Source organism: Corylus avellana, chromosome 7 (genome assembly GCF_965113065.1).
Source record: "Corylus avellana chromosome 7, dhCorAvel1.hap1.2, whole genome shotgun sequence".
Lineage (NCBI taxonomy): Eukaryota > Viridiplantae > Streptophyta > Magnoliopsida > Fagales > Betulaceae > Corylus > Corylus avellana.
In genome coordinates this window covers 25,506,383-25,517,698 of record NC_142496.1, presented here as the reverse complement: position 1 = coordinate 25,517,698, position 11,316 = coordinate 25,506,383, and the positions used below count along the sequence as shown (strand labels likewise).

Sequence of the window (11,316 nt, the reverse complement as noted above, 5' to 3'; positions counted from 1 at the left end):
GTTAATTTGATTGAAAGAAAAAAAGAAAAAAGAAAAAGAAAAGAGTTGTTGTGGGTTTGGAGAGTAATCTGACCTGATGAGCCGAGTCTTCACTATCCGCGTAGTCTTTGGTCGTACACGCGGCCCAAACAAGACGGCACAGCGTTATGTCCTCCACACATCCCCATCACGCGGATCAAAAGTCCTTGTCGTGTCCCTTATTTCACGTTTTTGGATCCTATGACTTGCTTACACTCACATACACGCTCTGACTTTTTGACTTTCTTATTACTGACACACATTTGACTAACGACCTGTGAGTCTGTGACCCCCATTCAAAACGACGTCAGTTCCCTTTGACCATTCCCCCACCTTCTCCTTTAAACGCTCGTTACTCCTTCCACTCCTTACGAGCTCTCTCTGTGGAGCGGAATTGTACAGAAAATGGGTAGGGAGGAATTGCACATAACCGTACCGAGCCTTTTCAGATGCCCAATCTCGATGGAGGTGATGAAATCCCCTGTAAGCCTGTCCACGGGCGTAACCTACGACCGCTCCAACATCCAGCACTGGCTCGAATCCGGGCATGACACGTGTCCCGCTACCATGCAGGTCCTTCCCTCCAAGCACCTCGTCCCCAACCTCACTCTCCACCGCCTCATTCACCTCTGGCTTCATCACCACCACTCCTCTCCGAGATCTCCGTCGTCTTCTTCGCCGCGGACCTCGTCTCAGCAAGTGCGGATTCTCATCGATAGGATCGAGGACGAGAACAACGAGGCCGATCCCCGTGATCGTCTGACGAAAATTGTGAATTTCGCGAGGGCTAGCGAGGAGAACCGGAGGTTTTTGGCTGATTTCGATCACTTTGTGGAGGGAATCATTGGTGTTCTTTCCAAAAGTGCGGAGATGGAGGTTCTGGAACTGGTTATTACGGTTTTGGATCAGATTATGTACCAAAATGGAGTTAAAGAACGAGTTTGCAGCTCGATTTTCAGGAGCAACTACCAAAATTGCTTCTCCAAGATCTGTTTGGTATTGCGAAATGGAAGTTTAATCTCGAAGATCGAGTCGGCCAGGATTTTGGAATCGCTTTCCCTCGACGCCGAATCCAAGCGCAGAATCGCAGAGAAAGAAGAACTACTGTCCCTGCTGCTCCATCTCTTAAGTTCCGAGAACGATCCCGACCTACACGACGCAGTATTGTCGTGTTTAATTGCCGTCGCAGTGACTCGCACAGTCAAAGCCCGACTCGTCCGGTTCGGACTCGTTCGAGTTCTCGCAGAAAGGCTATTAAACCCTAACACCAAGCCTTCCACCGCAGGAAAGTCTATGAATCTGTTAGCGATGGTTTCGACGTGCGCGGAGGGGCGTTGCGCTATAAGCGAGGAGAAGTGCGCAGCGGCTGTGGTAGAGAGGCTGATGAAGCCTGGGACGGAGGACGCGGTGGCGGTGCTGTGGGGCATGTGTTGCGTGCATGGGGATAGGAAGGTGATGGACGTGGTGGTGAAGAGCAACGGAATGACGAAGATTTTGCTGGTGATGCAGAGTGAGTGTGAGGGGCACGTGAGGAGGATGTGCGCGGAGTTGGTCAAGGCTTTGAGGGTTGGGTGCAAATCTGGTGAGGCTGCGTTCGGGTTGGGGAGGTATGAGACCAAGACTACTCATATCATGCCCTGTTAGATTCGATCTGCAAATGTATTGCAATTTTTTTTTTTTTTTTTTTTTTTTTTTTTTTAAAAAAAAGGTACAATTACGCTGGGATGATCATACTTGTATTTCACTTATACCTATTTGTAGTTCAGATGTCTCTTATTAATTTAGAATTAATATAATATAGATTAGAAAGTTTCATAAAAAAGATGAGTTTTGTGCAAATAAGAAAATTAATTCTATTTTTCATACTTATTTATCATACTCATCCACGTCGGCGGAAGTGATTTTTTATTTTTTTTAAATACTTTATGTCAAAAAAGAAAATTGTTACAATAGAACAAAAATCCAAACAAAAGAAACAATGCTAGTGCGCACCATAAACGATTTAAATAATTTAAAAGGAACCATAAACGACATGTTTCTCTATATTTTGGACAAAAAGTAAAGAAAATGGTTGCATAAAGCGATATAGGTACTAAAACAGAGGACACAGCAAGGGCAAGACCCTCGTGAGACCCTTATACTCAACCCAAATCTCCAATGATAGGCATGGACATTACCTTCAAAAGACCCTTCAACCTTACCTGAATAGGTAAGGGTCTAACCCTTAAACCCAACCCAAACCCCCAAATAAGGGAATGCAAGCATGAGCATTACCCTTGAAAGACTCTTCAACCCTACCTGAACAGGTAAGAGTTTGACCCTCGCGAGATCCTTAAACCCAACCCAAACCTCCAATGAAGAGAACGTAGGCATGAGCAGTACCCTTGAAAGACCCTTCAATCCTACCTAAACGGGTTAAGGGCCTGACCTTCTTGAGACCTTTTAACTCTACCTAAATTCCTAGTAAAGGGTACGCAGATAAAAGCATAACTCTCGAAAAAACCCTTTAATCCTATCCAAACTTCAATTAAATAACAACCACAAAGGGGGGGGGGGGGGGGGGGGGAATGAAATATGTCATAAGGATCCTTTATACAAATAATTTCGTTAAATAATATACTTTTCATTAAATAATTTAATGAAAAGCTATTTATATACTTTTCATTAAATAATTTCAAAGGCGCATAAGTGAGGAGTAGCATTAGGTCATGTCAAAGCTAAGGCACAAAAGTGAGAATAAAAGTTGTTTGGTTTGAGGAATAGATCCTTGGTAGACCCTTAAAATTGAATGACTTGTTTGATAAAAATTTATTTCTAGGAATAGATATTTCGTAAGAATCACTAATTTCTTACACACAAGTGATTCCCGTGTTTGCTTCACTACCCCAATCTCAATTTTAATGGTTTCTTATGGAGGCTGACTCATCATCAATAAGTAAAAAACCATATGCTACGAATGAATCGAAGTACATATACCAATGTTCTAGGGTAGATAGGAGAGTGATTAAGACTCTGTAGATGTTTATCCAAAAGCATTGTGACTCTTTACATTCAATATTTTCCACCAGATTTTAGAATGCATCTTTGCTCCGAAGTCGGAACACAACATTTTGTCAAATGTCACTGATGTTTTATCTGACCAAGCTGTTTTGATTCAATTAATTGTTTGGGATTGAACTCTTTGTCTTTCCGGGATGATTATCTGTGGGCTTGCAGAGTCCTCACTCCTCAGTTTGGTAATGAGGTAAAAATAAAACCCGCACATAACGCGGGTCAAACGCTGATATGTGCGCAAGACATCAACTTCAACAACGACTTGTAGAAGATGTGGTGATATGGATAAGACTTCACGTTCTGTCAAAATGGAAAACAAATACAGGCCAGTCTACTTCTTTTCGCTTTAATAAAGCGTGCACAGTTCAATTTTGGGTGACAAATGGAGCAATTTCTTCGTGAAGACATACGTAAGCTGGTTCTTGAAGAAATTGACGCAGAAAGCTTGGAGAAGATGGTAAGTGTCGGGCTTTGGTGCATTGAAGAAGAACCAGTAGCCCGTCCTTCAATGAAGAAGGTGATTCAGACGTTGGAAGGCACCGTAAACATACCCATTCTACCGTACGCTCGTTCTTCATTTCAGAAATATTAGTTCTTCCAACAATGCAATCTTCCTCAATAAATTTTATTCAAAAAATATATGCTTATCACATGTTATTTAAAAAATACGTATTTTTTACATGAAAAGTAACGCATGTTATTTTTATAAAATAAGTTAAAGGAATTTTTTACAACACAATCTAGAAGTAAACTCTATTTCTCATGTAAATCCAATATCTTTTTTTTTTTTTTTTTTTTTTTTCCGCTAAATCTAAAAGGCTAACCTGAAATAAAATAAAAAATAAAAAATAAACTTTTCGGTAGCTATTTACAGTGTTATCCTCTCTATTGTGACTTCCAAGTCTTTTTATAGTTATAGTAAGCATCGCTTTTGTCACTTTTTACATTTTTTTAGAAAGGGATCCTCTCCAGTTGAATTCAGCTGGAAAGGAACCGGTCCCTTCATTTAGAAGGGCAGAATTGTTATTTTACAATTTTTTTTTGACAATGCTGCCCTTCATTTATAAGGAATCGGCTCCTTTCCAGTTGAATTCAACTAAAAAGGATCCTTCTCCCACTTTTCTATCTAATTAAAAAGCTGACATTTTTTGCAATCCCTTAATATTGGGTCAAACTACTCATATGCCCCTTCTTAGTTTTTTAGTTTTATTTGTGCAATCCCTTAATATTGGGTCAAACTACTCATATGCCCCTTCTTAGTTTTTTAGTTTTATTTGTGCAATGTAATGTTTATGCTCTCGACCATAGTTAGAGTCTATTTGAGATTGTGTTAAAAAATAAAAAATTTGTTAGAAAAATGCTTCATTTCAAAGCTGTTTTTAAAAATGTATTTTGACCATTTTTAAAATAAAAATAAAAATTTTAAAATATTTTAACAGATAAAATAATTTTTTGTTTGACACATCTTTAATATTTTTAACAAGAGTTCTAATCCTCCGCACTCCGCAGTAGTCTGCACTAATTAATTATAATCGATTAACAGTTGGGTTGCTCTCTAAAGTCTAAACGAAATAATTCGTTGAATGAAGTTGCACATCCATTAAAATAGGATTTCCTTAGCTGTCTTGCTCAAATGCTCAATTACTGTGATTGAAATTTTTATTAATTGAAAATTAATTAAACCAATCATAGCAAAATTTCGTGACAAAGTTAATTGATTCGAATTAGCTCATCCCCCGAGAGGTATGAATATAAATTATATGAAAATAACTTATTGGTGTCAAGCGATCTCCACAACCTCCAGTTGAGTGATGTAGATGCATGCCATGCAGTTTAATTGATGATAATTGCAACACATAACTTACAGTTACAGGGCATGCTTTTATTCGATCGTTGTGGGCTTCGATTCTCTGCTCCTCCTCAAAGGGCACGTATGAATCGTATTTCCTTGATTAAATTTGAATTCAAAAGTTCAAAACGTTAAGACTAAATTAATGCTTACAGGTTTTTACTTGCAGCTCGGAAGTTCCAACAACTATGTCGATCATGGCTTGTACAATTCTTTTTCTTTCAGCGCTTTCAATGGCAACTGCTCAGCAAAAAAGCTTCAACTTGACTCAAGGCTCTTCTCTCTCTCTCTCCCGGTGGCAACTCATTCTTGCTCTCGCAATCCGGCCTTTTCGCCTTTGGGTTCTTTCCTTTTGGCGATGGTTATTCAATAAGCATATGGTTTGAAGGAACTCCACAAAAAACTGTCGTCTAGACGGCAAACCGGAATGACCCTCCACTCTCCCGCAATGCCAACATTGTTTTACTAGCGATAGTAGGCTCGTCTTGCAGGAGTTGGGAAACCAAGAAAAATCCATTGCCAACGCCACACAGCCTGCTGCGGTGGCTTCCCTGCTCGACTCTGGCAACTTTGTCCTCTATGATTCGAATTCAACAATTATATGGCAAAGTTTTGATTACCCAACGGACACCCTTTTGCCTGGCCAACAACTACGAACTTCATCGGCTAATTACAATGAGCTGGTTTCTAGCAGCTCTGAAACCAATCACTCGACGGGAAACTTCCTGATCTTGGTTCAATCTGATGGGAACATTGTGATGTATCCAGTGGGTTATCCTGCTACTTCAGACTATGCTTATTGGGCAACAGGTACATTTGTTGGAGGGAGTGAGACACTGGCGCTAGATGGAAACGGCCGCCTGTACGTGCTTAATAGTACTGGTGTCCAAAACAACATTACCAATGCGTCTGATGGGAAGACGTACCGTGCAACAATTGACGCAGATGGGATATCCCGGCTGTATTCTCATGACTTGAATAGGAATGGCAATTGGTCGATCCTATGGTTTGTGCCAGGAGATGCATGCCTTCCTAATGGCATATGTGGCATTAATGGGTATTGTGATCTCATCAATCAAAAGGCTGTTTGCACTTGTCCTCCTGGTTTTGTATTCATCAACCAGGCGCAAAGGAATTAATTTGGGTTGCAATAAGAATTTCAGTACAGAAAGTTGTGCTTTCAAAAATGAACATGCAGAGTACATTATTCAAGAATTGCAAAATGCTGTATGGCAAGAAAGCACATATGCCACTTTGTTCTCTGTAACGAAAGAAGAATGCAACCGGGCTTGTTTAGAGGCCTGCAGCTGTGAAGCTTCTTGGTATCAAGATCAAAATTGCAGAAAACAAAAGCTTCCTCCGACATTTGGGAGAATAAAGCAAGATGATGCCCACTCAATGGCAACATTTTTCAAAGTAGGCATCGACTCAGGTAGGAATGCGACCAAGAAAGTATGGCAAATGAATATCTTAATTGTTGGTGTTGCATGTCTAGCTTTCGCACTCGTTGTGCTAGCTTTTTCAGCTGGTCTTATTTTCAGATATCGTCTTTGGGCATACAAAGAGATTTCTAGTGAATCTAATGAAGGATTGATCGAGGATGTCTCTCTGCGATCGTTTACTTATAATGAACTCCAAGTTGCAACAAATGGCTTCATCGAGCAATTGGGTAGGGGCCCTTTTGGGACTTTTTTAAGGGCACATTGTCAAATGGGCAGAGGACCATCCCCGTCAAGAGACTGGAGAAAGTGGTGGCTGAAGGAGAAGTAGGATTCCGAAATGAGATGAGGTCCATTGGACGAACCCACCATAAAAATCTTGTCCGGTTGCTCGGTTATTGCCACAAATATTGTTCCAATCGGCTTTTGGTGTACGAGTACATGAGCAATGGAACACTCGCGGACTACCTCTTCAAATCCCGAGTAAAGCCAAATTGGGAGGAAAGAATTAAAATCGCTTTGAATATAGCTAGAGGAATCCGATACTTACACGAGGAATGTGAAACCCAAATTATCCATTGTGACATAAATCCCAACAATATACTAATAGACGAGAATGGGTGTGCCAAAATTGCGGACTTTGGATTGGCAAAGCTATTGATGCCAGACTATTCTAAGACGCTCACCGGAATAAGAGGAACAAGAGGGTATGTTGCACCAGAATGGCACAAGAATTTGCCCATCTCTGTAAAAGCAGATGTGCATAGCTTTGGTGTTGTACTCTTGGGAATCGTATGTTGCCGGAGGAGCACTGATATTGATGCCCCTGATGATGAAGTTGTTCTTGTAGACTGGGTGTACAACTGCTTCAAGTCCAATGAAGTACATAAGCTGGTTCCTGAAGAAGTTGATGCAGAAAGCTTGGAAAGGATGGTGAGGATCGGGCTTTGGTGCATTGAAGAGGAGCCAGCCAGCAGCCCGTCCATCAATGAAAAAGGTGATTCAGATGTTGGACGGCTTAGTAGAAATACCCATTCCACCATGCACTCGTTCTTCACTTCAGAATTAGTTCTTCACACTAAAAAAAATTAAAAAATGAATTGAGTTCAAAACCAAAAAATTGCATTCCCAAACAAGGCCCATCTCCTCATTATGTTAACTTTTGGTTAGTGGCCTATCAGCCCAAGTGTAACTAGGGTTAGTGTTTAAACCCTAGTCTGTTTAAACATAATTTTGCACTGTTGATTGGTAATTTTTCGGTAGCCATTTACAACATTAATATCCTATCTACTGTCACTTCCAAGTCTTGTTTTACTTATGGTAGATATCTCTTTTGCCACTTTATACATTGTTCTGTCTCAAAAACAGTCATTTTCTGTGGATCCCTTAATATTGGGTCAATTAACTACTCATATTCCATTCCTAGTTTTTAAGTTTTATTTGTGCAATGTAATGTTTATACTTTATACTAGGTCCGTGTCAAGATGTGGGTGCCACGCCACTTCCTTTTCTATTTCCTTTTTCTTTTCCTTTGTTAATGCAACCTTTAAAATAAATAAATAAAGTCATATTTTTTTCATTGGTCAACTTCACACGTTACTTACGAGTACAGCTTTGTTTTAATATTCATTCAAGGTGACAGGTATGGAAATAGGTGTTCAATGATAATTCATCACCACTTGCCTCGGGTCTCCAACTATTATATATTTGGGTTAGAAAGAGGAAAACTCTGTCCCAATAATAATTATTCTTTGATTGTTAAAAAAAAAAAGAAAAAGATTCCTATATTGTTAAAATTTTTATTTCCTTTTATCAAAATAAATAACATTAATAAGCAAATTAAATGCAAAATACTCTTAAAAATCAAAAAACCAGCTTTCACTAATGTGGCATCTCATATCTCCTGAGAATGGAGGTCTCGAGAATGGAGGTGTACTTATATGTATATTTGTAATTTTTTTGGCAATAACGTGTGAAAGCCATGATGATCATGAATCCATGAGAAGACGTTACAAATAGTATCAGAGTCATCTGCGAGAATAGTACCAGGATGAGTGACCTTCTGAAAAATCTGGTTCGGAGGAGTCAAAAGATGACAATATTGTGTGCCATTGGGGATGAAGCGTTACAAATTATATCAGAGGCATCGCACCATTATTGACAATAACAAGTTCTAAAGTCGTGATGGTCATAAACCCATCAAAACTCCGTAATTTAAGAGTGCTTTCGCGAGAATAATATCAGGATGGATAACTAGAGGTGGAGCGTTACAACTAATATGTCACATCAAAATATTTTTTCAAACTAAAAGCAAAAAAATCTCCCAAAATGTATACTATATATATAACAAATAAAAGTCTACTTCTTTTCGTATGGACATGTTAATAAAAAAAAAAAAAAAAAAAAAGGAAAAGTCTACTTCTTGGAATTTTTTTCTTCTTCTTGGTCGTCTAAGATTCTTTTTACCTCCGGTTTGGCTTTTATAGGATGAACAAGCATTACAAGCGACATCCACAATCTTCAGTTCAGACTTGAGTGATAATTGCAACACAATTTACAGAGCATGCTTTGGTTCGTTGTGGGAGCACCATCTCTTCCATTTTCTGCTCCTCTTCAAAGGGTATGAATCATTTATCCTTGACACAATCGTTACATCCACTTCACGAAATTTGATTTCAAAAGTTCAAAGTGTTAAAGACTAAATACTTGCAGGTTTTTACTTCCACCTCGGAAGTTGGAACAACTATGTCGATCATTGCTTCTACAATTCTTTTTCTTTCTGCGGTTTCAGTGGCAACTGCTCAACAAAAAAACTTCAACTTGACCCAAGGCTCTTCTCTATCTCCCGGTGGCAACTCATTCTTGCGCTCGCAATCCAGCCTTTTCGCCTTTGGGTTCTTTCCTTTTGGCGATGGTTATTCAATAAGCATATGGTTTGAAGGAATTCCACAGAAAACTGTCGTCTGGACAGGCAACCGGAATGACCCTCCACTCTCCCGCAATGCCAACATTGTTTTTACTAGCGATGGTAGGCTCGTCATGCAGGAGTTGGGAAACCCAGAAAAATCCCTTGCCAACGCTACACAGCCTGCTGCGGTGGCTTCTCTGCTCGACTCTGGCAACTTTGTCCTCTATGATTCGAATTCAACAATTATATGGCAAAGTTTTGATTACCCAACGGACACCCTTTTGCCTGGCCAACTCCTACGACCTGGGAGTGAGCTCGTTTCTAGCAATTCTGAGACCAATCACTCGAATGGAATCTTCCGGATCAAGACGCAGAATGATGGGAACATTGTAATGTTTCCAGTCGGTTTTCCTGACTAAACATTATGCTTATTGGGCAGCAGGTACATTTTCTATTGGGGATAATGCAGCGCTGACGCTGGATGGAAATGGGCACCTATACATGCTCAATAGTACTGGTGTCAACGTAAGCAACATTACCGACGAAAGGATTCCATTTGATGGGAAGAGCTACCGTGCCACAATTGATAACGATGGGATATTCCGCTTATATTCCCACGACTTGGGTGAGAGTGGGAATTGGTCGATCGAATGGTATGTGCCAGGAGATGTATGTGGTCCTAAAGGCATATGTGGAATTAATGGGTATTGTGGCATAAAAAACAAACAATCTTTTTGTGCTTGTCCTCCAGGGTTTATTTTCATCAACCAGGAGCAAATGAATTTGGGTTGCACTAGAAACTTCACTGCAGAAACTTGTTCATCCAAGAATGAACATACCAAGTACGTTATTCAAGAATTGGAAAATACTATTTTGGACGATAGCGCATACGCTTTTTTGTCCCCTGTCACGAAAGAAGAATGCAAACAGGCCTGTTTAGAGGACTGCAACTGCGAAGCTGCTTCCATTATGAGCCAACAATGCATAAAACAAAAGCTTCCATTGACATTTTGGAGAAGCCTGCAAGCGGGTGGCTATTCAACTGCAACATTTGTCAAATTTGGCATCGGCATCGACGGTATGGTTCCTAAACATTTAGAAAACAAGAAAATATTGGGAATGGATATCTTAATCATTGGTGTTGCATGTCTAGCTTTCGCCTTTTAATGATGTTCTAGCCTAATCCAAAAGGTTTTTTTTTTTTTTTTTTTTTTTTTTTTTTTTTAAGAGAAAATCATTCCAATCTCATTAATTGATGAAGGATCACGAGCATAAAATTTTTACATCACAGAGCAAAAGTTCTGAGAAAATCATAGCCGAAGCTATAAAGTTACAAGTCATAGATACATACATAATAATATGACATTTAAGACCTATCTATGACATCAAAATCTGTTAACCTATGACTAATCTGAAAGTTGAGCTTGAGTTAATGTGATAGAAACGAAGGGTTTGTATTTTTTAAATGTTCTATAATTTCTATTTTCTAAAAGCATGCGATCCAATAAAAACAAAAACAAAAAACAAAAAATGGAATTACAAATTTTTAAAAATTAGAGACAGAATATAAATTTACCTTAGCGGGTCGTTTGACTTGTTGTCTTCATATGTTGGTCGTTTTGCTTTTGTTGCATGCTTCACACAAAAAGGACAGGAAATTTCCCTTGTTTTACACGCTGACGAGATCCAATGACTTCGATGGTCAACTTTACTTAAATGTCCATTCAAGGACATGTGCGTTTTGCTAACCACTTTCATTTTTTTTTTTTGGAATAATAAAAATTGATTGACGTTTTTCGATTTCTATTACACCAAGTTTTTTTAAAAATAAAAAAAGAAATCAAAATTAATATGTATATTTATTTATTTATTTATTTTTGACATGTCCGCACAAGGGAGTGGAATAGAGATTTGAACTAGTGACCTCCACTTCTTTAGGCGGGGTCCCAACCGATTAATATGTATACATATCAAATTAATATGTATATTTATTTAATTTGTAGTTTGAAAATGTTTTGTATAGAAAGTATATATTAAAGAGCTTTGAA

General features: G+C 39.0%; 1 protein-coding gene and 2 pseudogenes across 1 annotated transcript; all 3 read left to right on the top strand.

The window, feature by feature from the left end:
• The first annotated feature begins 405 nt into the window (after positions 1–405).
• LOC132184847 (U-box domain-containing protein 28) lies at positions 406–1,703 on the top strand. Its single transcript, XM_059598625.2, has one exon. The coding sequence runs from the start codon at positions 424–426 to the stop codon at positions 1,660–1,662; it is 1,239 nt and encodes a 412-aa protein (XP_059454608.2). The 5' UTR covers positions 406–423; the 3' UTR covers positions 1,663–1,703.
• Positions 1,704–5,109: 3,406 nt separating this feature from the next.
• On the top strand, positions 5,110–7,429 carry LOC132183970 (G-type lectin S-receptor-like serine/threonine-protein kinase LECRK1; annotated as a pseudogene).
• A 1,676-nt stretch (positions 7,430–9,105) lies between these two features.
• Positions 9,106–10,435, top strand: LOC148584718 (G-type lectin S-receptor-like serine/threonine-protein kinase LECRK2; annotated as a pseudogene).
• Positions 10,436–11,316: the final 881 nt, after the last annotated feature.

Bases quoted from the DNA above. Each gene is read 5' to 3' on its own strand.
- LOC132184847 (XM_059598625.2), top strand. From the start codon at position 424: ATGGGTAGGGAGGAATTGCACATAACCGTACCGAGCCTTTTCAGATGC.